The 26714-nt window shown below is 41.9% G+C and overlaps 1 protein-coding gene across 5 annotated transcripts in view; it reads left to right on the top strand.

Moving 5' to 3' along the window:
• gria4a (glutamate receptor, ionotropic, AMPA 4a) overlaps positions 1-26714 on the top strand; it is a 451011-nt gene that overhangs the window by 371988 nt on the left and 52309 nt on the right. For all 5 annotated transcript variants that reach the window (XM_034167735.1, XM_034167734.1, XM_034167737.1 and 2 more), the window contains exon 14: positions 23065-23263. In XM_034167735.1, coding sequence (XP_034023626.1) covers positions 23065-23263 — 199 coding nt within the window. The remainder of the gene's footprint in view (positions 1-23064; positions 23264-26714) is intronic.

Here is a 26714-nt window from a genome sequence, read left to right as displayed (position 1 = left end):
CTTGTTCTCTGACACGCCGAAATGGAGGTGTTCCTTTGTCTCGCTTCCACAGCGAATCGGTCCTGATGCGCGAAGCCTCCGCTCAGCTTTCCATGACAAAATCTCTTGTTAAAAGTGAAATCTGCCAGAAAATGGTTGATTTCCAGCTCTTGTGATAACCAGAGAAATGGCACACGATGGTCACGGATCCAGACAGCCATCCATTTAGAAATGAAATGGTCGTTCAGCCTGTCGATGGCGGCTTCGGAGCGCGACGCGCCCCACATCCGCTGGGGGCCATCCTTAAAGGGACATTTACCCTTTTACAGACTGCAGGTCTGTAAAAGGGTAAATTAACATTAACATTAACATTAACCCTTTGAAGAATTTTCTCTCAAAAATTCTTGAAAGGGTAGTTGTAAAACAGCTAACTGATCATCTGCAGAGGAATGGTCTATTTGAAGAGTTTCAGTCAGGTTTTAGAATTCATCATAGTACAGAAACAGCATTAGTGAAGGTTACAAATGATCTTCTTATGGCCTCGGACAGTGGACTCATCTCTGTGCTTGTTCTGTTAGACCTCAGTGCTGCTTTTGATACTGTTGACCATAAAATTTTATTACAGAGATTAGAGCATGCCATAGGTATTAAAGGCACTGCGCTGCGGTGGTTTGAATCATATTTATCTAATAGATTACAATTTGTTCATGTAAATGGGGAATCTTCTTCACAGACTAAAGTTAATTATGGAGTTCCACAAGGTTCTGTGCTAGGACCAATTTTATTCACTTTATACATGCTTCCCTTAGGCAGTATTATTAGACGGTATTGCTTAAATTTTCATTGTTACGCAGATGATACCCAGCTTTATCTATCCATGAAGCCAGAGGACACACACCAATTAGCTAAACTGCAGGATTGTCTTACAGACATAAAGACATGGATGACCTCTAATTTCCTGCTTTTAAACTCAGATAAAACTGAAGTTATTGTACTTGGCCCCACAAATCTTAGAAACATGGTGTCTAACCAGATCCTTACTCTGGATGGCATTACCCTGACCTCTAGTAATACTGTGAGAAATCTTGGAGTCATTTTTGATCAGGATATGTCATTCAATGCGCATATTAAACAAATATGTAGGACTGCGTTTTTGCATTTACGCAATATCTCTAAAATTAGAAAGGTCTTGTCTCAGAGTGATGCTGAAAAACTAATTCATGCATTTATTTCCTCTAGGCTGGACTATTGTAATTCATTATTATCAGGTTGTCCTAAAAGTTCCCTAAAAAGCCTTCAGTTAATTCAAAATGCTGCAGCTAGAGTACTAACGGGGACTAGAAGGAGAGAGCATATCTCACCCATATTGGCCTCTCTTCATTGGCTTCCTGTTAATTCTAGAATAGAATTTAAAATTCTTCTTCTTACTTATAAGGTTTTGAATAATCAGGTCCCATCTTATCTTAGGGACCTCGTAGTACCATGTCACCCCAATAGAGCGCTTCGCTCTCAGACTGTAGGCTTACTTGTAGTTCCTAGGGTTTGTAAGAGTAGAATGGGAGGCAGAGCCTTCAGCTTTCAGGCTCCTCTCCTGTGGAACCAGCTCCCAATTCAGATCAGGGAGACAGACACCCTCTCTACTTTTAAGATTAGGCTTAAAACTTTCCTTTTTGCTAAAGCTTATAGTTAGGGCTGGATCAGGTGACCCTGAACCATCCCTTAGTTATGCTGCTATAGACGTAGACTGCTGGGGGGTTCCCATGATGCACTGTTTCTTTCTCTTTTTGCTCTGTATGCACCACTCTGCATTTAATCATTAGTGATCGATCTCTGCTCCCCTCCACAGCATGTCTTTTTCCTGGTTCTCTCCCTCAGCCCCAACCAGTCCCAGCAGAAGACTGCCCCTCCCTGAGCCTGGTTCTGCTGGAGGTTTCTTCCTGTTAAAAGGGAGTTTTTCCTTCCCACTGTAGCCAAGTGCTTGCTCACAGCGGGTCGTTTTGACCATTGGGGTTTTACATAATTATTGTATGGCTTTGCCTTACAATATAAAGCGCCTTGGGGCAACTGTTTGTTGTGATTTGGCGCTATATAAAAAAAAATTGATTGATTGATTGATTGATTAATTTCAAACTAAAAGATATGTGTGATATTTTCAATTTGTAAAAATGACAGAGTTGATGTTAATATCAATAAAATGACCGGAATTAGTTTGTTTTTAAATCAAACCATAAGTCAAACCTGCTTTACCTTTTGCCACACATCGGGGGCACGCTGTGTTGAATGTGGGCAGGGTGCACAAAGACAGAAGATCTGACTCATTAGTTGTGTTGGGTTTGTGATCGCCTTTGGTTCTGCTCAGAAGCGCCGGCAGTGCTTAAACTCAAAACTGGCTTGTCAGTAGCTGATAGTGTACTGCAGTAAATACTAAAAGTTAGCAGTTAGCGGTTAGCTGTAGCTTCTGCTTTTATTTTTATTTTTTTAGTTTATCGTTATAACTTTCCAGTTAGCGAATTAGCGATTAGTGAAGATAACCTTTTGGTTAACTGTGCCCACCACTGTTAATAATAAGATTAATTTATTTTTAATTAATAAGATTAATTTCATATTATTGGTAATGGCATCACTTTGTCTTCCAGTACCTTTCCTCCTTTTTCCCCTGGTTTCCATCCTTGTGATGCCTCTGACCAGTCAGCAGGATTCCAAATATTGCGGTTGACATTTATTGTGTTGCTGAGAATGAAAAGGAGGAGGAGCTTTTCTTACAGACATTGGGAATGCTTTCCTGGCTACTGTGTGTTTTTGTGAACTGTCTGGCTGGACACTTATTTTTGGAGTTTGTGTTTTTCTATCTAAAGTCCACGTCTCTTCTGTCTTGTCTGTCCTACATTGTGCGTTGTGTCTCATAACCTTTACAAGCACCTGTCGGTCAACTGGTCGATGTGTTTGACACTTCGCTTGTGTGTGTGTGTGTGTATTAAGCAGCTGTGGGAGGTCCATTGGTATTCTGTAAGGGTCCGTCCCTCCCTGCTGCAGTCAACTCTGCAGTCTGAGAGACTCACTGAAACTATGCCTATGTCTCTCTCTGTCTGTCTGTCTGTCTGTTCATCCATTTCTTCTTTTGTCCCATTCACTTTCCTGCTATGTTCATATCTTTGATTAAAGTTTCCATATAATCAGTGCAGCTCCCCCTGTAGCTCATTAGTGCTAAAAGTAATAATCCTTTTCAATGTCCTGTTTTTTGGTCTTTTTTTCTTTTCTTTTTTTTTTTTTTGCAAATAATCAACTAATTTTCTCTTCTTTTTTATAGCTGGCCTATACACGGGTTTTGTGAGTGCTGTGGGGAGTAGACTTTAGCATAATTACTCATTAATTATTCAAATATTGTCAGTAAAGAACAATAATGACAGATGTTTGTATTCCAACAATAGAAAACAAGAAGAAAGCAGGAATTTCTGTTTTAAACAATATCAGAGTTTACGATGCGCACATGAATGCACCATAAAGTCCCTGAAGCCATTTAGATGACAAGCGATTTACTGCCCACATCCAAAATAACTCTTGCTATACCCGTGTTGGACATTTTAAGAGAATGACAGCCAAGGCAAAGTACCCTGGAGCAAGGCACATATCTGCTTTGAGCGAGTTCCTAACAGACCTCTTGGCACCAAAACAGTGTTGGAAAAGCTTCGAGGGAAGGTCAGCGGCCCCCCTTTGGTTCAGGGCAGCTGCTGCCTTCTGGCCAATCAGTTCAATCAAACCCATTCCTCATTTGCATTGATTTTCTTCACACAAAGGCTAAATGTGGAGGCCAAAAGGAGAAGCTAAATGACTAAGGAAATAGAATAGCAAATGGAAAAAGCAAAAATGGGAAAGCTAATTGCTTGTTGTGTGTGTGTGTGTGTGTGTGTGTGTGTGTGTGTGTGTGTGTGTGTGTGTGTGTGTGTGTGTGTGTGTGTGTGTGTGTGTGTGTGTGTGTGTGTGTGTGTGTGTGTGTGTTGGGGGGGGGGTGCTACCCCAGCAGTCATTGGGTGGGGGACAGGGGATAATCTGGGCAGACCGACAACCAACCTATCATAGGACACACGCACACTCAAAAATATGACTTATTATGTGAACTCAATTCAATTATGTGCAAGATTTCCATCTAATAAATATATGTAGCCCCAACTCAAAAAAAGCACATCCATGCAAGATAATTGAATTTAATTTAGTTGAGACTACATATATTTATTAGATGGAAATCCAATCCAATGAGTAAGTCTTTGAGTGGACATGGAAAAAGCAGAAATGGGAAAGCTAATTTCTGTCTGCAACTGGATTAAATTCTGTTTTCTTATTTCCTTTATAGTTTTTTTTGGGGGGGGGGTGCTACCCCAGCAGTCACTGGGTGGGGGACAGGGGATAATCTGGGCAGACCGACAACAAGCCTATCATAGGGCACTCGCACACTCAAAAATATGACTTATTAAGTGAACTCAATTCAGTTATGTGCAAGATTTCCATCTAATAAATATATATGTAGCCCCATCCCAAAAAAGCACATCACTGGGTGGGGGACAGGGAATAATATGGGCAGACCGACAACCAGCCTATCATAGGAAACATGCACACTCAAAAAAGTTACTCACTGGGTGAACTCAATTCAATTATGTCAGGATTTCCATCTAATAAATATATGTAGCCCCAGCTCAAAAAAGCACATCCATGGAAGATAATTTAATTTAATTTAGTTGAGACTACATGTATTTGTTAGATAGAAATCCAGTCCAATGAGTCAGTTGACAAATGCATTCACACTCACACTCAATTCTGAGTCATCAGTTCACCTTATAATGGGGAGAACATCCAAACCCATTACAAGTGGACCTCATGGGACCGTGAGGCAGCTGTGCTAACCGCTAATCCACCAGGCCGCCCTATTTTAATATTACTTATATTTTTTTCTCTCTGATTTATGAATCAACAAGTAATTGACCAATTAATCACTTATGACAATAATTGTTAGTTGCAGCCCCAGAATAATCAATAATTAAAATCATAAATTATCTGTCATTGAGCTAATGTGTTAATCAGCTCATCATTTCAAGATGTTGCACGCACATCGGCGTGCTGATGACTGCTTTCCCTTTCCAATCAGAAGGCAATGTCTGGCAGTAGACATATGAGTGAATATGGGCTCGCACACATTGGCAGCATGACCTTGAGTTAATGTTTGCACCTCCCACCTGTCATCTTTTAGCCCAGGCTTTTGGGTTTCTGATCCTGTGATTTACCAGGTTACAGCAGAAAGGACGGGAACAAAGCAATGAACACTTAGGCAGGACTTATTTTAATGGAAGTGAATCAATGGCAGAAGAAAGGCAAGACCATGAGAAAGACGCTGCACATATCTCAGGAGGGATTGGATCGGTCTTTGTCAATAACCATCTGAAATTACAACTCTCCTCTCCTGCCTCTTTTTTCTTTTCAGCATTTGGAAAGTGTTTGTGTGCAAGTATCGAGTAAATGGCAGCCTGTGCGTTGAATAGTTAATGGAAGCAACAGACCAAACTAATGGCATGACTAACTGCTGTAGAGCACTGAAGCTCACAAATGATCAGTATCAAGGTCAATGATGAGGGTGCACTCACTCTGCTTATGGATTTTAGGCATAAGAATTCTTATCAATCCTATGATTAAGCCATTCTTCCTTTCCTGCTGCTGCCTTGTGTCATTTTCTACTTTGCTTTTATAATCCCTGTTATTTAGTTGTTTGTGTCTTTCATTATCTGCCTGCTGCTAATCAGATTTTCTTTCATGTGCTCCTTCATGGCCTCTATTGTGCCTCTGGCTTGATGCTGAGACTCTATTTGCCTCCTTCGATCAATCAATCAACTCCCTTTATTTCAGACCTGCAGTCTGTAAAAGGGAAAGATCAAAGAGGAAAAAGATCAAGTGCACAAAGACGGCGTCCGCATTCTGCCCAACTTTGGCATTGAGGTTTGTCGATGTTATGTGCTCATGAGAAAAGAGCTGTAAATGTAGATTTATTGTGAATGAAAAAGATTGAAAGAGCATCGGAAGCTGAGTGGAGTCGCAAAAAAGTCCACCGTCGGGAAGGATGGAAGTGGGCGGGCTCCAGACTGTTCGACCTTGCATTCCGGAGGTCCATCCACAGAGACGAGGGGAGGTTCCCCTGAGAAACCTAAGGATAAAGAAGACTGAAAAGAGAAAGAGGCAATGACTGAAGGAGGGTTAAAGGGGGAGTTGAACAGAATAATGCAGTGAAAAGTGAGCATAAGTGGTAGTGAGTGTCGGGATAGAGTACTGTGCAAAAAACATAGGCATAACAAAAACCAAAGCTTTATGTAAAGCAAAGATGCTGCAAATATACACACAAGTTTCTAAATAAGAAGTAATTGGCACCATCACAGAAGAAAGAGCAGGTCGAGAGCTGTGCGTCTGTCAGGGTGTCACTGTGTGGTCAATGTGTATGCGATATCTTGAGGCAGACTTCGTGTATCAGTGTTAAATTTTGTACAGAAGGTCATACTAACGACTTCAACATTGGACGTGTTTTGATTCTAACTGCTGCCGCCAGGGAGCTGAGTCTTGTGTGCACAATACCTTGACCAAGACTTCGTGTCAAGGTGAAAACTTTAAGGTAGTCTCAAGACCTCAGACAAGCTCCTTGTTGATGCTCAGAAGAGTTTGACGCTCTGGGTATTTTGATTCTAACCTCTGCTGCCAGGGGGCGGAGTCTCTGAAATGTTGTGCACATGATGTCTTGATAAAATCCCCCCGTATCAAGGTGTAACTTGATAGATGGTAATAAGTGGCCAGTTATTTTAGCATCCCCACCCTGATCAATAATGAACCAGTCACCATTGTGGATAGCTTCATATACTTTAGATTATGGTACGATTCCACAGAACACCATTCCTTCCTAGGGATGTGAAACTCATCACTGACAACGATTCAATACGCATCTCGTTACACTACCAGCAATATGAGGTTTTTTGATACATGACGATTCCGACGATATGATGCGATACAATTCACCCCGTTCCATATTCAATGCGATTTGATATGTATTGGCGATGGCAATTCAATTCCTCACAATGCGATACGATGCGGTTCAGCAATATGCAAAGAAACTATGCCAAAAAATTCAATAGAAAATAAGAAGCTGCAATTCAGTGTGGTACTATGGTATTCTTCGTCTTCTTCTGATTCTAATAGAGGCAGAGGATTTGTTTTACTCCTTATAAGCAGCAAATTTACCAGATGCAACATTCAGGAACAAGAAACAGTTTCCTCATATGTATCATATGTGGAAGCTGTTTGATCACACTGTCAGAACTGAAACAGTAAACAGTAAAACAACGTCACTCTCAATGAGTGACTTAAAGTGAGTCACTCATTGAGAGAGCACTGCCTTGACACTTTCTTACCAGTCTTACTGAGTAGCGCAGTGGCCCAAGGAATTCTTTCCAAACGATCTGCGTCTTGTCAAGTTCCCCATCTTTAAAAAAAAAAGCCAAAATATCCCCAAACGCCTGATTTAAATATTTTAGGTGCGTCAAAAACAGCTTCCAACTACTTGCTGCTATTCTTGCGGGTCTCCATTTTGAAATAGATTTGTTGCGGTAGAAATGTGCTTTCAGGCTTCCGTCAGTGATGGCGCATTTAATGTGCCTCGGAAAAAAATCGATGCAAGCATGCAGTGACTGATGCATCGCGATTTCAGACAACAATTGAATCGATGCACACTGAATGAATAGATACACTCGCATCACGAACGTTTGTATCTAGATACCGATTCGTATCGATTAATCTCCACATCCTTATTCCTTCCCATTTCATCACAAATAGCAAATCAAGGCGCATTTTGAAGCATCATAGTAAATTCTTAATCTATCTTTGTCAGTCTTGAACAATCTTGATATACCCAGTAGTTACGGGCATCATCAGCACCAGATTTAAATCAGAGTGAAATTTTTGAGCTGTACAAAAATGTAATCCTGATTCGTCAAATTGTTGCTCATGTATTAATTCCTCGGTGTTTGTAGTCTTACATCTTCAATCATGTATGAACGTCTAAACGTTTGACCACGACTGTGTACAGCTTGAAAGTTGTGTGATTGTGCTCCAGTGGGGTAAAAATTTGAAGCAGAAGCAACATTTATTGTGGTTCTGGCCGAGGACACAGCTTCTGAACTCTGCTTTGATCATCATACGAAAAAGAAGTCATCACAGACTATCAGCCATCTGGAAGCTCAAATGTTTCTATGTCACTTTCCGTCTTCTTCGATTGCTGTAAAAATGCGTCATCCATTCCATTTAGCTCCACTGCTCAGTCTGTTTCTATAACATGTTCTACATCACAAATCAAACAGAATTAACACGCGTAAGCTGCTGAGATTACAAGTCTGCCAACTCCGAGTCTCTCAGAGTTCACCTGTAAAGCCATCACACGCATTGCAAACATAACAGTGCAGGACCACACCTGGTCAACTGCTATTTTTTGGTGAAGGTAGAGGGTGTGTTTTCTAACACCCTGGTATCCACAGCCATAGCATTGTTTGATAATAAGGTGACCCACTAATCCACCTGGTGGTGAGAAGAAATTCCCTGTTGTTTCTGTTATGTAATGTTGTTGGTGTTCTGGATGTTTCAGTGTATGGCCTATCGTATGATGATTTCTTACTCGTATCCCATGAAGTTGAATGTACGAGTGTATGAGTATGAGTGGTGGCCAAGTGGTTAATGCGCTTGGTTTCAGTTCAGAAGGTTCCGGGTTCAAATCCCACCCCTGCCACATTTCTCCATGTAATGTGGAGTTGCGTCAGGAAGGGCATCCGGCGTAAAACTTGTGCCAATTCAACATGCAGATCCACCTTGGATTTGCTGTGGTGACCCCAAGTGCAAACAAGGGAGCAGCCGGAGGGACTTACTATCCCATGAAGTTGAATGTACAGTGCCGTGGAACTGTGTTTCCTCTCAGGGACAATAAACTATACAAACTAATTAACTAACCTAAAGTAACATTGACATTGCAGATGTTTTGTATGTAAATGTGGTCACCAAGGGCAGAGTCATTGAAACCCCATTATTACATCTTGACTTTGCATATTAAGGTGACACTATCTACACTATCAAACAATATTAATAGTAATAATTAATATTGTTTGATTAAGCATTAACTGATTGATCAGTAATTAATTATTAATTAATTAGTAATTAAAATAAATAAACATTTGAAATATATCAGTCTGTGTGCAATGAATGTATACATTATACAAGTTTCACTTTTTGAATGGAATTACTGAAATAAATCAATTTTTTCATGATATTCTAATTATATGATCAGCACCTGTATGTACGAGGTCTATTAGACAATAAACCGACCCTTTTATTTTTTTTTAACTATATGGATTTGAATGACGTGCGATTACACCAATCATGCTTGAACCCTCGTGCGCATGCGTGAGTTTTTTCACGCGTGTCGGTGACGTCATTTCCCTGTGGGCAGGCCTTGAGTGAGATGTGGTCCCGCCCTCTTGGCTGAATTCCTTTGTTTCACACGCTGCTCGAGACGGCGCGCATTGCTTTATCAAAATTTTTTCTGGACCTGTGAGGAATATCCGAGTGGACACTATTCGAGAAATTAAGCTGGTTTTCGGTGAAAAGCTTAACGCTGATGAGAGATTATGGGGTGTTTCTGTCGGTGTAAGGACTTCCCACAGAGCGGGATGTCCCACAGCGCTTCCAGGCGCCGTCGTCGGCCTGTTTCGACCTGAAAACATCCTAATTTAAGGCTTAATTCACCCAGGACATCGTGAGAGAACAGAGAAGATTCAGAAGAGGCCGGCATGAGGACTTTATGCGGACATTCCACTGTTTAAGGACATTTTTTAATGAAAGACGTGCGCGCAAATTCGTCGAGTCGTTTCCGCGATGACTCTGCAAATCTGTGTGTGCCGCGACAGGAAAAACACCTCCGTGTTGAAAACCATTTGTAAAATTCAGGCAGCTTTTGATGGCTTTCTACAAGTGAGTAACTGAGAAATTGTTTAACAGCTTGGGCATGTTCCAACTTGCCCGTTAAGGTTTCCAACGGATGTGTTTTTCCTGTCGTGACCCCCCGCGGTCGGGTCCGGCCCGACATGCGACTCTGCCTGCACGTTCTTTCATTACAAAATGTCCGTTAACAATGGAATGTCCGAATAAACTCCTCATGCCAACTTCTTCTGAAAGTTATCTGTTTTCTGATGACTTACTGAGTCAACAGAGCCTGAAATGTGGAAGTTTTCAACTTGAAACGGCGAGACGCTGCCGCCTCGAAGCGCAGATCGCCGTCAGGCGCCGTGGGCCGTCCTTACGGCGACACTACCAGACCAAAATCTCTCATCAGCCGTTAAAATTTTTACCGAAAACCAGCTGAATTTATCAAATGGTGCCCACTCAGTTGTGTCTTACAGTTTTGAAAAAATTTTGATCAAACAAAGCAGCAGTCTCTGAGCCATTCCTAAACAATGAAAAAACGACGAGAGGGTGGGTGACTCCTCACTCAAAGACTGCCCACAGGCGAATGACATAACCCACAGGCGTGAAAAAACTCTCGCATGTCCACGAGGGTTCAAGCATGTCTGATGTAATCACATGTGATTCAAATCCATATGGTTTTTGAAAAAAATAATAAGGTCGGATACTTTTATAATAGACCTCGTATGTTATGGGCTGCATCTAGTTCTGTTAACCTTATATTTCTTTTTCAAATTCTTCCATTTTTTTGCATCCAGCCCTATTTCCTTTAGAAATTTCCTTGACAAATAATAGTCTATTAGGACGTCAGGTTATGTGTTACACATGTGTGTGTATATATTTTCCTGTTTACTCCTATTGATGAAACTTTTCCTCATTTTCTGCCTGAAAGCTTATTAGGAGACGAGTGTGCTCAGGGCTCCCTGTTTGTTTACAAAATACACACACGTTACAGACCTTGAAATCCAATGGCAGCGATTGATATTATCCAAAGATTTATGAACATACAAATTAACGTGCTTATCCTTTATCATGATTTTCTCCATTGTGAGAAATAAAAGTGTCTTATCGTAGCGTTCGTGTGTATATGCATTATAACACCTCAGCACACAAGCGAAGTTATGATATTCTTCAGAATGACAATATACACAACATGCATCCAGCAGCATACATGTTGCTGTCATAGGCAACTGCCTGTAACGTTTTTGGCAAGTTATAACTTTCTAAACAGCGTTAATTAATTACTAATTAATTATTAATACTATTAACACTAATACTATTAATATTAATACTATTAATTATTATTATTATTCTAAATTACAAATTAATTACATTAATTAACATGACATGATTGCGATGCATCGGAGAAATCTGCGACTTCTTCTATTTCTTTGCATTTACACAGAAAGGTGAGAAAATAAAGAGAGCAAACAGGCTACTGCAACAAGTTGCATTTCGGTTGCCATGTTAACAAACATTGAAGACGGCAGTTTGACACGGGCAGTTTTTTTTTCTCCTAAGGTGGAGGGGTGTCTCAATTCATAGGGCTAGAGGCATACCCCTTCACTTACCCCTTGTTTTAAAGGGGTAGGCGTAGGGGTAGGGGTAGGGCCAAGGGGAAGGGGTACAAAAGAGAACTGAGATTGGGGGTCAGTGTTTTTTAATTGTTTGAGCAATGTTCATGTGAAGTTCACATACAGTAATTAATTAATTTCAAATTTTTTTGCACACTTGCACAAAACCGCGCACAGTTCACAACATGAGTTTACAAGACGTTTACTCTCCTGCATGGCTGCACGGATCAAATTCGTGTATGTGTCAAGGCACTTTAAGGGCAACTCGCTAAGTAAGACCTCAGACAGGTTTGACAGTGAGCACATTTCAGTCCTGCTTGTAGGTACCAGTGGGCCGAGTCTCTGAACCTGTCTGTATGCAACAGCTTAAAAAAGACTTCAGTATATGCATATCAAGGTGAAACTTGGTGCACAAGGTCACCTCAATAATACGTTGAACAGATTTAACTTTGGGCTCAGTAATGCAGGTTTAAGTAATTATTGTAGTGGGGAGTGTTACTCTTGCAAATGTAAAGCCTCTCCTTGATGACCCCCTCCTTGGCTTTTTTGTACAACAAGCTGTGACAACAGGACAGCATGTCTGCATCTGGTGACCCACAGGGAATTTATTTATTTATTTATTTATTTTCAGAATAAAATGAGTACTTGAGTTCTCGCAGTACAGATGGCATCTGCATTGGGTTTGACCTCATGCAAAGTATTGAACAAATGACTCTGGAGGAAAACCATGAAGAAAATAATTATGCTGAGGTGAAGTTAGAGATCAGTGCTAATAAAAGAAACTGAGAGAAATTCAGTGAGTATCAGCATACTGAATATTCCAGAAATCTAAAATCAAAGAAGATAAAGCTGCAAAGATATACGTAAAGCATGTATCACCCATTCAACGCCATTCAGTAAGATTTCTGTTATATTCACATTTCTAAGTAATTCTTCAAATAGCTGTAGTGATCCTAAACTGAATTAAATGTCACTTTTATCAATACCAAACTGTTTTTTTTCTAACTTTCCCATGCGTCTTATGAAAAACATGATTCTAGAGTTCACATTTTCTACTTTAATAATGCCTGGAATTTGCAAGCCATTATTGTTCATTTTATTTTTTATTTCATTTGGATTGCCCTTGAGATTTAAGAGCATCTTTAAAAAATGTGGAAAAAGCACAGCACTGTGTTGTGTGGGCCGCTGAAGAGGAGGTACTGCTGGCCCACTACCACCAGAGGGCGCCCTGCTTGGAGTGCGGGCTCCAAGCACGAGAGGGCGCCAGACCCAGAGGAAGTGACAGCTGTCACTCATTACTCCAGCTGTCACTCATCTACACCACTATATAAGCCGGACTGCAACTCCACCTCCCCGCCGAGAAATTGACTACCAGTACCAAGGTAATTTCTCTGCTGACTGACACATTGTGTAACCAACTGAACTTTTGTTGCAGCCGTTTTCCTGAAGTGTTGCCTTGTCTGGAGGATTGGCGTTTGGTGTGACAGTGACGGCTTCACCTCGCACCCCATCCCAGATAAGTGGTAGATCAGGAGCTGCACGAGTGTGTGTGATTTGGAGGTGGAGGTGCTCCCTCCTAACGGTGTCTGGACTGTAAATTACTGAGTGTGCGGACTCACACTCACACATCATCTTTCTGTTTTCTGCCAGCAGTACCAGGGTCGACAGCCGAAGACAGAGGCCACCTGGGGACTCGGGACTTGGCGGCTCCGGTGTTCTTCAGGCCGTTGGTGGTGGAGGCCGTGTGGGACGCGGCTTCTCTCTCGTCGGACGTCTTCTATCTTCGAGCCTGCCCACACATCACCTGGTGTTTATTGACTGTGAAAATTACGATACATTTCGTTGTGTATTATCACAACATTAAATTGTTACCTTTTGGCTTACTCATTGTCCGTTCATTTGCGCCCCCTGTTGTGGGTCCGTGCTACGACACCTTCCCAACACACTGTGAATAGTTTCTGGATGCACTGTAGTGCATGCAAACACACACACACATACAAGAATACAAATGGAGACACATTTATCTGCACAAACAATAGTACTTAAAAAAGACACAAAAAAAGCTTTTACCTCAGCCAAGAAGGTATAATGTTTTCACATGCATTTGCCTGTTTTACCGTTTGTTTGGCTGTTAGCAGGAGATTTCAAAAAGTAATGAGCCCATAGATAATGTTCCGTGAAATACGTGATTCACTTTTGGAGCTGATCTGGAAAATACTATGGAATTGAAATCAAGAAGAATGTTTGGCACATAGCAGCATAAAAATCTGTAAGAGGATGTTGATGAATTTTGGTAAGAGATGGATAAAGTCCTAGAAAATGTGGAATTTCAGTTGGCGCAGGAGCTTAGTGGTTAGCACTGCTGCCTCAGAAAAAAGGTCATGGGGTTGATTCCCACCTGTGGCCTTTCTGTGTGGAGTTTGCATGTTCTCCCTGTGTTTGCGTGGGTTCTCTCTGGGTGCTCCGGCTTCCTCCCACATCCAGAGACGTGCAGGTTAGGTGGATTGGAAACTTTAAATTGTCCGTAGGTGTGTGAGTGTGTTTGTTTGTCTATATGTGGCCCTGTGACAGACTGGCATCCTGTCCAGGGTGTGCCCCGCCTCACGCCCTATGACTGCTGGAATAGGCTCCAGCCCCCCGTGACCTTTAATTAGAGTGAGTGGTTGTCGATGAGTGACAGAGTGAGGTTGCACGTGCCAAAAAAATGCCTCCTGATGAGGAAAACAATGTATATTAGTCACACCGGACTGTAAGTCAAACCTTTTTTTCTGTTTTAGTACATTGTTGTAGTGTTCTTTTTATTATTGGCATTCAGTCTTTTACTATTGGAGTTTACTTTGTGTCGTACTTTAATTCACTGGAAAGACCTGTTAGTTATTATAATAACTATTATTTGAATACAGAACACGTGATTTTTCAGTATGTAAGGTGCAATATAAGTGGCAGTACTTCATTCAGTCCTTTTCAACTGCTTATCCAGGTTAGGGTCGCGGTGGCAGCAGAGCAAGCAGGTCATGCCACACTTTGCATGTTCTCCCCATGTTTGCGTGGGGTCTCTCCGGCTTCTTCCCACATCCAAAGACACAGGTTAGGTGAATTGAAACTTTAAATTTTCTGTAGGTGTGAGTGTGTTTGTTTGTCTATATGTGGCCCTGTGACAGACTGGCGTCCTGTCCAGGGTGAACCCCGCCTCACACCCTGTGACTGCTGGGATTGGCTCCAGCCCCCTGCAACACAATCTTGGATAAGTGGTTGAAGGTGTGTGTGTGTGTGTGTGTGTGTGTGTGTGTGTGTGTGTGTGTGTGTGTGTGTGTGTGTGTGTGTGTGTGTGTGTGTGTGTGTGTGTGTGTGTGTGTGTGTGTGTGTGTGTGTGTACTGATTTGATCCACAACATTTTTTTGGATCCAGGATCCAGAAGGTTGTTTAAGAAATATGTGTCCTTTGTGGAGGTATGCTCGATCTGAGTACCTTCCAGTTAATACATAAAATCTCAGTTAAAAAAAAGGCACAGGTCTTACTGCACAGAAATTTAATCACAAAAAAAAGAAAAAAATTGAAATCACAGCTTCCCCTCCAAATTAGTGTCCCTTCAGTTGTTAGCTGGAAGGCTTTTTCTGGAATCCGCCAGTGCTCCGTCATCAGCCTTCAGCAAATCGCGTCCCTTTAATCACCCTCCTGACCTCACAAGGGGCCAAGATTGGCAAATCCCAGTTTTGCTCCTTAGTTGGCACATTCCTCTCTGCCTGAAACTGTTAGGTCCTCAGGGCACTGTGAGCCCTTAATGCATGCATGGTTAGGTAAATTGGTGACTTTAAAATAACTGTAAGTGTAAATGTGTCTGTCTATATGTGTCAGCCCTGCAATAGACTACAGGCCTGTGAAAGGGTGTACCCCACCTCTCACCCAGTGACCGCTTAGATAGGCTCCAGCCCTCCTTAAACCGGATAAAAACAGGATAAAAAAAAGCAAGAATGGTGACAAAGGTTAGTGTCATTTTGTACAGGGGTCAAAATTTAATTTGATGCTTTTATCACCATTTGCAGAATTCCGCTCTAAATATTCTCTTATCTGCTGCACTGTATAGATCCACTGTGTTTAAGGGGTGTGAGACTCATATTTAATAATGCAGATACCTATGGGTCAAAAAATGTTGTCACTAGTATCAGCTCTTTGAGATTTGTTCAGGACATCCCTATTCTTATCTTCAACTGCTAACAAGTTCCCAGTTGACAGGTGTCAAACCCAGCCTGTTTTTTACAAATCTATATGAACAAGAACATGAACAGACTGTATACAGTATAAGCAGTATAAAATCGCTGTGGCTTCAGTTAAGAACGAAAATCCAGATGCATTAAATGGAAAGAAAGGATGTAACGCCGATCACTCTGGGAGGAAGGGAAAGAGAGAGGAGGGAGAGAGAGAGAAGCAGCATGCCATTAATCTTTCACATAGAGGATTGGGGAGGCAATCTGTTGCCTATCATAGATGATACATGACCCGCTATAGAATGATTCGCCTGTTGCATACCAATACACGCACAGACACTGCCGCCAATGGACATTCACACCGGCATGCCGCATAAACAATTGAGGATGTCACCACCGCCCCTATGCACCACTGTGCTTTTCTACAGTATAAATGCATGTGCATGTGTGGACACTCGCAACACGTGCATGTACAGTCTCATCCAAATCGAACATGCTCTATCAACCTGCACTACACACGTGTCTTCTCTGTGACAGATCTGGGGCACACACACTCACTACTACTGACCTTGCTCCCACACATCACAGTAAATGCATGAAGTGGCTGAAATTATTAATCATGTCATGCTCAATTAGTTTACTTTCCTCGTCTTGACAGCATGGGATTTTTATCTCCTCTTAGATATAGAATCATTTGTTTAGTGGGGGTGGGTGTCTTTTTCTTTCTCAATACAAGAGCCATGATGCCAGAACACAAAATACAGACAGTTGTGACCACTTAAAATTGGAACAGCATTGGGGTGGACCTGGCACTCTTTCTGTCGCATTCACGACATTTTACAATCACTGTTTATCATGAAAATGGCACGATATGAATATCCACAGAAACCTTACCTTCTCCTGAACAAAAGGACCCAAGGCACAACATTCTATGACCCTGCAATCCTGAGATAAATATGACGAGGTCACCAAGATATCCTCCAGGCGAAAGCGTTGCTTTATTGCTTTTTGATGATGTCACGTCTGGGAGGGCTTTCAATTTCAAAGCCCTTCTTTTTGACAGTAATTCAGCAGTAGCAGCAGATGATTTGATTGATGAGGTTAGTGGCCCTAATCAGATTTTGTTTAGCCATGACAACAGGTATGCTTTCCCATGTATAACATATACTTCAAATTATGTTTGCCATGGAAGGACAAACAATGGTTGAGAACAGACACCATGTCTCTCTTTCTCCACAATTTTCTGTTTTTCAATAATTCCAAATCTACTTACAGTTGTTGTGATTTTGTGTTTTATCATGGCGAGCAGAATTATTATTATTACTATTAGTATTAGTACAAGTATTAGTTACAATGTGCATAATTAGCAAATGCCCTGTGACAGATTGGCATCCTGCCCAGGGTGTGCCCCACCTCATGCCCTATGACTGCTGGGATAGGCTCCACCCCCCACCATGAATCTTAACTGAAGTAAGTGGGTATAGAAAATGTAGAAAATGAATGGATAATTAGCAAATCACAAACATTCACCCAAGGATCTAACTTATTTGGTTCTTGAATACACCATTTTCAAAAATATCAAACTTGAAATGTTTAAATACTTTAGTGATTTTCATAATCATTATAACCCTGAGGGCAGCAGGTTTATAACGATTCATGGTTACTACTGTTGCCTCACAGCCAGAAGGTCATGGGATCACTTCCCACCTGGGGCCTTTGTGTGTGGAGTTTGCATGTTCTTCCCGTGTTTGTATGGGTTCTTTCCGGGTGATCTGGCATCCTCTCATTTCCAAAGACAGGTGGATTAGGTGAACTGGATGCTTCATTTGACTGTGTGTGTGTGTGTGTGTGTGTGTGTGTGTGTGTGTGTGTGTGTGTGTGTGTGTGTGTGTGTGTGTGTGTGTGTGTGTGTGTGTGTGTGTGTGTGTGTGTGTGTGTGTGTGTGTGTCTACATGTGGCCCTGTGACAGACTGGCGGCCTGTCCAGGGTGTACCCTCCCTCTTGCCCAATGAACGTTGGGTAAGGCTCCGCCGTTACCATGACCCTGCATGGGAAAAAGTGGGTAGAGAAAATGAATGAATTAGAAACCTGAGAAGGACCATATTTGATGTAAACTCAATGTCCAAAAATTTTAATAAGTTTCCTGTCAGATAATAAGCCTTTACTTTTGAGTCATCTGCAGCAACACTCGGCTAGACAATAAAAACAATCCTATTGTAAAGGAAATGTTGTCATATCCATTCCCTGGGTCATCTAAGAAAATATGATTTCAAAGTGATGAGATGTGTTGCATGTGCACTCTTTTATTTTGAGTTTCTTTTTTTTGGGGGGGGGGGGGGGGGTCAGAAAACAATAAAAAATTTAAATCCCAAAGGGATTCAGAGTTTTTTTGTTGTGTGGGCCGCTGAAGAGGAGGTACTGCTGGCCCACCACCACCAGTTGGCGCCCTGCTTGGAGTGCGGGCTTCAAGCATGAGAGGGCGCCGAGACAGAGTGACAGCTGTCACTCATTTACACCAGCTGTCAACAATCACCGTCATCTCTATAAAAGCCGGATCATTACTCCACCTCCTCGCCGAGAAATCTACTACCGTCAAAGGTAGTCTTCTCTGCTGTATCTAACGATATTATTATCATTATTATTCTGCTTTGCAGCCGTGTTCCTGCGTCTCAGTCCCTGCTGGAGTGGTATACAGTGAGAGTCAGCGACGTCCTCGCCTCTCACTCCTCCTAAGGAAGCGACTGACAGGAGCTGCACGTTTGTTCTTTATTGGAGGTGGAGGTTCTCCCTCCCGAAGGAACTAGTTCCAAGGATTACTGGGTGTGTGGATACACACTCACCTTAACTGTTTTGTCATCTTCTGCCAGCAGTACCAGGGTCTGCAACAGAAGACGGTGACCACCTGGGGACTCAGGACTTGGCGGCTCCGGTGTTCTTCAGGCCGTTGGTGGTGGAAGCTGTGTGGGTCCCGGCTCTCAGATCGCCAGAGGTCTCCTATCGTCGAGCCTGCCCGCACGTCACCTTGTGTACAATTGGCACTATCTGTATCTGTACTTAGTTGTGCGATTCACAACATTAAATTATTACTCTTTGTCTTATCCATTGTCCGTTCTTTTGCGCCCCCTGTTGCGGGTTCGTGTTACGACCCTTTCCCAACATTTTTGCTGCAAAAAGCCTCAGCCGTTCGGCCAGTTTACCACAAAATATTCTGTTTAGTATGAAGCCACTGTTAAGGATGAGGCCACTTAAATTCAGAATTATTCCCACAGGATGCAGATAACTCAAGAAAATCAAGATTATTTTAGTTTGCTAGACTTTAGTGAGTGTTTATCATGTACTGTATATTATTTGCTTTGCCAGAGTAGAAAACTAGAGCAGGTAGGTCAGTGGACTATGGAATTGGGTTATAAATATGTAGACCGTGGTTCAATTCTTGGTCATGCTTCCTGTCTATGACTTTGGACAAAACATTTCATCTGCATTGTCCCAGTCCACCCATCTGAAAATGGGTACTGGCCTTGGCTGGGGAAGGACCAGAGTTGGACAGGTGTCCTGTCCAGTGGGATCCATAGACTCTTGTCTGCTGCATGCTGTAGGATCTGGGGATAGGCATGGCACCAAAGAGTCTTGAGGCCCTTACAGGGTGTACGAGGTCTGTCAGAAAAGTATCGTACCTTTTTATTTTTTCAAAAACTATATGGATTTGATTCATATGTTTTTACGTCAGCCAAGCTTGAACCTTCGTGCGCATGCGTGAGTTTTTCCACGCCTGTCGGTTGCGTCATTCGCCTGTGGGCAGGCTTTGAGTGAGCACTGCTCCACCCCTCTCGTCGTTGTTTCATTGCGAGGAAATCGCGGAATGATTTGGGCTTTTTTTCCATCAGAATTTTTTCAGAAACTGTTAGAGACAGGCAGCTGGAAACCATTCGAAAAATTTATCTGGCTTACGGTGAAAATTTTACGGGCTTCACAGAGAATAAGGAGTATTACTACAGCTTTAAGGATACCCCACAATGGCGCACGGCCACTCTGAGCCGCCATCAAGAGGCAGAAAACACCACATCATTTCTAAACGGATGGCTGTGTGGAGCTGGGACTGTCGTGAGCAATTTCTCTGGTTATCACAAGAACTGGACATCAGCCATTTTCCGGCAGATTTCACTTTTAACAAGAGATTTTGTCATGGAAAGCCACGCGGAGGCTTCGTGCGTCAGGACCGATTCGCTGATCGAGCGAAACAAAGGAACACCTCCGTTTCGGAGTGCCAGGGGACAAGTTGGGACATGCCTATCTCGGCTTTCAGTGCTTACTAGCCCAGTGAGTATAAGAGAAATTGTGGAGAGCTGGGCATGTCCCAAGCTGATCTATCCTCACCTCTTGAAAATAAGCTTATGCCTCTTGCGGCTATAGTCTATATCTCCTTGGTAGTGATGGCCAATTGATCCCACTTAAAGCATTTAGCTTTTTGTGAGCCCACTAGATGGCAGGCTCTATTTTTTTTAAATAAAGTTTAAATCACAGTGCATTTTAGTTTGCTTTGAGCCATTTTTGAAAAGAGGTTGCCATCTAGTGGACTGAGAAGAAACTGCTTCACAAGGCCTCACTTGAACATCACTGCTCCTTGGTCGTCTTCAGCACTGAGGAATCACTGTAGGTGTCTGTCTGGTCAGCATCTAAGCCTCACAACCATACAGTAAGACAGGAACGACCAGGAGCCTGAAGCCCATTGAAACCCATGAGAAAAATTGACATATACCATCCAAATTCCAATATTTGCAGCCTCAGTTTCTAACCATCACCCCCATTCCCTCTCTGATTCATTCCAGTAGCACTAATAGTGTCCATAGCACCTGTCGCTGTTTATACACTGTACTGGGATCAGTTTTAAGCAACAACATTGTGCTGTATGAGTGGCATAAACTTGCTTTTTTATGGTGCAAGGATGTATGTGGGGGGGGGGGGGGGGGGGTCTGATAGGGTGCTTGATGGGCGGTTTGCCCTTGGTACACAGGCGTCAAGGATCACTGGTGTTCCCGTGTTGTTCCTGATTCATCTGAGCCAAGTTCTTCTCAGCTATGACAGTATAGGTCTTCTTGCAAACCTTGGTAAAGTGGCTACACCTCGCAGTAACAGCTGGGTGAACTGTATTTGTGTACAGTAGTTTGAATTTGTATTTTTGGAGTCTGCTGTTGTGGCTCCAAGAGAAATTCCAGACTTGTGTAAAGCTACAGTGCTTGGTCTCCAAAGTAAAGGTCAAACAAGGTCTACGTCTATTGGATTCTATGACATGTGACATATGTTACCCCGTAACGTGATAAGTAAGGATGATACATGGTCCAAACTATTCCTTTTTAGAACCATGTTAACTCAACTAGTAATTTGTATCACGTTTTACCAAAATTGGAGCAACTTTAACTTTTGACCCCTGTACAAAATGAAACTGACCTTTGTCACCATTCTTGTTGCTTTTATCCTGTAACTCCATAGAATTCAGTCACAGATAGTCCAAACTATACCTTTTTGGAATCTTTATGATCAGGCAAATAATGTGGAATATTTTTCAATATGATTGGAGCATCTTTTAATTTTGACCTCTGTGTAATTCTTCACTTGACCCCTTCCTGACCACCGATTGAAAATTCAAGTGGCCAATCGGTTTTTTCACAAGAGGATTGTCTGAGGAGTATTTCTGCCGAATTTGATGCTTTTATCACCATTTGCAGGATTCCGCTCTAAATATTCTCTTATCCGCTGCAGTGACAGGTCTGTGAGAGCCAGAAATCTTGCTTGTTTGTGGGTGACCAAATACTTATTTACCATAATTTACAAATAAATTCTTTAAAAATCCTACAATGTGACTTTCTGGATTTTTTTTTTTCCTCATTTTGTCTCTCAAATATTTGGATCTGATTAGAAAGGAAAAGACACCCACATGGATCACATTTCTATGTCCCATAAATTAGACGTCAGCTACACTCAATAAAAATCCAAAATGGTGGCACACACTGTTACTATTCATCATTCATCTTCTTTAGTCACGTCTGTCTCTCGGTTAATTCTAGGTTAACCAGAACTCCAGAAAGTGAAAATTTAGTTTTTGAAGTTTCCATTTTTAGAAATCCAAGATGGCCACCATAACAACCTTTGAAGATAAAATGCAAACATTGTTTCTTGGATTCTTAATCTCATAAGCTTTCTAAAAATGCATAGTTTACCAAATCTCCAAAAAAACAAAAAACAAAAAAAAAAACGTTGAAAAAAATTACATAAGGAACATGACTATTGCAGAATATCACCAGTTTTGAAAATCCAAGATTTGGGCTGTAACAACCTTTGAAAAATGAATGCATTATTTTTTGGGGGATTCATCATTTCATAAGCTTTCTAAAAATGTATAGTTTTCTAAATCTCCTTAAGAATTTTAATGAACCTATGACTCATTACATAAGGAATCTGACTAATTTTGGGACTTTCATCACCACTGAATGAATAATCCAGGTGGGTGTATGCATTATTTTGACACTGTGTTCAGAAAATCTAAAGTAAATAAAACATGTGCACCAAATTATTCTGTTGTTGCTTTTGTGTTACAAACGCATGTTATACAATTGTTCTGCCCCAGAAAAAGAACAGTTCTAAGAAATCATTGAAATGCCGATATTGGCGTGACATCTGAAAACATCTGAACACAACTGTCCATGAGCTTTGAATCTGGTAAATAATTACTTATCCAGTAGCCACTGCATTTTCTTTCTCAAAGCTTTGACTGCTTTATGTCGATGTTTGTGCCTGTTAAAAGTTCAGGTATTTCACTGACTGTGGTTTAAAGAAAACTTCCTCCACCTAATGCTGTCTCAGTATGTCCCTAATGTGTTCGCAGTCTTTCTCTTTGCTCTCTGAAAACACGTTCTTGTAAACAAAATGAACTGCCACTTACTTTAGTGCTCCTGTTCACTCGAAGATTAAGAGAATACACACTGTAAGGGAGGATGGGTGAGATGGCGGAGCAACCAGATTACAATCTGTTTCATGTAGCCTATGTTATTGTTTGCGCTAAATTGGTTCAAGGGTTGAAAGCCAATTACTTTGGCAATAACAATTTTCAGTCAGTCTGAAATGCTTTGCAAAGCTACGGCAGGTTGTTATCTCATTCAGATACTTTAATTATGTTTCTTTTCTCACAGCTTTCCTTCCTATAATCCCTTCCTTTCCATTCTTTGTTTATGTTTTGTTTAAGTGCATTAACCTTTGCCGTTTCTCTGTGTCTGTGTTTTCTGCAGCTCTCTGTCCGGCCGTATTGTTGGAGGTGTTTGGTGGTTCTTCACCCTCATCATCATCTCCTCTTACACAGCAAACCTGGCTGCTTTCCTGACAGTGGAGAGGATGGTCTCCCCCATAGAGAGCGCAGAGGACCTAGCCAAACAGACAGAGATAGCCTACGGGACCCTGGACTCAGGTTCTACTAAAGAGTTCTTCAGGGTACTTATCAAAGCAATATGCTTCCTGATAGTTCTCAAGATTTTGCGATGTGAAAAAGAAGACATCCTAATGAGGCCCACTGGTGCTTATCGCCAGATTCTGTAGCACAATGCGGTTAAGAGTCTATTGCCCTTCTTGGACGAAATTCCAGACCAGCACAGGTTACCTCCCCAGCTAAAGCCCCGGTCAAACGGCACTAACGAAGGACACTGAAGCCAAAACAAAACAATACAATTGGACTTATGTTGACTTTTGGAGACATTGTTTAACCGTCGTCCAGCTTCGTCTTTTCAGACTGTTGAAAAATGTGAATGAATCCCAACGACAACCTCAATTCATCCGTATTCCGTTTTGCTTTCTGTCTTGACGGTTCCTCGTCATTTGCGTAGTTCCCGTACCGTCAGCATTCCGTTTGATTGTCGTCCAACTTCGCCCAACCTCCCAAGTGCGATGTCTGGCACAAACATTGATGATATCTGAATGGATCAATAACTAAAGATCCGAAGAGCTGAACGTGACTTGTCCATGTGTGGGATGAAAAGCAATGTTTTCATACATAAACAACAGCGACAAGAACATTTGATCAACTACTTTAAGTACTTACATATACATTCTCAAGCCGTCTCTGGCTCCAAAGTGCATGTGCATGCACACGTTCAAACCTGTTGTCAAGACAACGCAGCTGCAGGTGGCTGTGGAGAGCACACTTGCTGCAGAAATGATCACAGCATTTTGTTCTTTTATGTGCTCTGCACTCACAGGCTTTTCAGTGATGGGAGACGTGTCAGCTCATTTGTCCACTGTTTCTCGATTTGTGGCTTTGTGACTTTTTTCCTTCGTTCAGCAAACGCCATGTGCCGTGTGACCGGGCCATAAGTCCGGTGCCCATTTACAGCTGGGTGGACTGAGATAATGCCTAAGTAATGTGACCAGAAATGCAACGCACGTTTACATGTTGGAGCCCTGGTCTCCCCTTTATTATGTTATATTATTTATTATGTGCAAATTTGCATCTGAGCCTGGTCTGCAACAAGTTTAATAAGTCTCCTTCATACAGTTTAACCCTCAAGCGACCTAGTGGGGTCATTTATCAATCAATCAATCAACTTTTTTTTTATATAGCGCCAAATCACAACAAACAGTTGCCCCAAGGCGCTTTATATTGTAAGGCAAGGCCATACAACAATCATGAAAAACCCCAACGGTCAAAACGACCCCCTGTGAGCAAGCACTTGGCAACAGTGGGAAGGAAAAACTCCCTCTTAACAGGAAGAAACCTCCAGCAGAACCAGGCTCAGGGAGGGGCAGTCTTCTGCTGAGACTGGTTGGGGCTGAGGGAAAGAACCAGGAAAAAGACATGCTGTGGAGGGGGGCAGAGATCGATCACTAATGATTAAATGCGGAGTGATGCATACAGAGCAAAAAGAGAAAGAAACAGTGCATCATGGGAACCCCCCACAGTCTACGTCTAAAGCAGCATAACCAAGGGATAGTCCAGGGTCACCCGATCCAGCCCTAACTATAAGCCTTAGCGAAAAGGAAAGTTTTAAGCCTAATCTTAAAAGTAGAGAGGGTATCTGTCTCCCTGATCTGAATTGGGAGCTGGTTCCACAGGAGAGGAGCCTGAAAGCTGAAGGCTCTGCCTCCCATTCTACTCTTACAAACCCTAGGAACTACAAGTAAGCCTGCAGTCTGAGAGCGAAGCGCTCTATTAGGGTGATATGGTACTACGAGGTCCCTGAGATAAGATGGGACCTGATTATTCAAAACCTTATAAGTAAGAAGAAGAATTTTAAATTTATGAGCCCAGGCACATATTTTTGTGCCCCATTTTTACCAGAGGCCAAAAATATGGCCATCTGGTACTGCAAAGGCTTTTCGTCTGTCTGTCTGTCTATGCTGAGCATAAGTCCAGTCCTATTTCTGCCAGAGTGTTGAAATTGGGCAGTGCAGGCATTTGAGGGTAAGCGTTAAAGGGGTAAAATATGACACATATGACAGAATTTCTCTACTTCCGGGGACAGAAACACAGCACTTTCTCTGAGTTTTTGGGCAAATTACATGTAAACAAGGTGAAAATGCAAAGAAAAAGTGGCGATACGGTGGAAAGTAGACGTGTTGTGGTTTGTTTATGACCCGGAGCTCAAACATGTCGAGGTAGTTGTGCAAGCGAGAGAACACAGCTACTGTGGTTAGCTGTGTAGGCTAACACTTACCAACACGACTGGTCACATTTACATCAGCTTCCCTTCTCCACTGCGAATTGAAAAAAAAACCCTGCACTTTTCACAACTGCTTTGGTGATTGCAGCCAAAAAACAAAACAGTACACCAAATTCCCGTGTGAAGTTTTGCTGTGTATATATTGCACAACGGGAGCAGCTATCCCCATAAGTGGTCAAATCCCGCAATATCACGCAGGGTTCAAAGGAGACTGCGCTGCCCTCTTCACAGGGAACATTCTTGGGACACAGACCTTGGACAAGTTCAAAGATGGCTTACCTTGATGTATTTTACGAGATTTGAAAAGGTGCATTCTGTTATAATCTGATCCGTTTCATGTTTGAGTGACACGGGTGACAGCCAATCAGAGTAGAGCTGCACTGTGATGTCAGTTGCTGGTCTCTTCAAAACCGCTTCATTTTGTGTGTTTATATACGTTTCTCATTATGTACAAACTTGCAAGAAAAAAAAGCACTTCTAAAACTGAAAACGCTGTTTTTGGAAATCTGTTAACACCTCTGAACTTACATACATTTTACAGAGGTTAGCATAGTAACATCGCTTCTTAGTTTAGCAACTTGCTAACCGCTTTTTTTCTGGTATATTATGTAAAAGCTAGCGTAAAAGAAACACTTCTAAAAGTGAAAATGCCGTTCTTGTAACCTCATAACACCCCTGGTGTCATTTACAAGATATTTTGTGGATGTTAGCTTGCACGCTAACTTTCGCTAACTCAAAGCTGACTTTCTATGGAGTTAAATTTTTCTCATTGATATTAATACCTGTAAATGCACAGAGGTTGATCTGCAAATATTCCTTAATTTGCACATGAACAAATGATTATTTGATTTGAACATGTACAAACTGTACAAGATAATAGACTCTTAATAATTAATTAAACATCTGCAAATTATAAAGAACACAATGTTCATACAGCCGAGGGTATTTTAGTATTGCATTACATTTCTAGATCGGCCGATCTGTGTGGCAAGCATAATCCAAACTTGTGTGGGGTCAATTATGACCCCGGGAGATATTCGACATTATTATCACTTTACCAGGGCGTTGCTAGGCCGGTATCGTAGCTTTACGTTGACGCTACCTGGCTATACCCGCCCACTGTGCGTAAACAAATGACGTCATAGCGCGCAGCCCAAGAACTGTCCGCAGAGGGGAAAAAAAAACTGTCCGCAGAGGAAAAGATGAAAAGGAGAGAAGTGTGTTTTGGC

Source organism: Thalassophryne amazonica, chromosome 4, assembly GCF_902500255.1.
Source record: "Thalassophryne amazonica chromosome 4, fThaAma1.1, whole genome shotgun sequence".
Taxonomy (NCBI): Eukaryota; Metazoa; Chordata; class Actinopteri; order Batrachoidiformes; family Batrachoididae; genus Thalassophryne; species Thalassophryne amazonica.
This window is presented reverse-complemented; position numbering and strand designations above follow the sequence as displayed.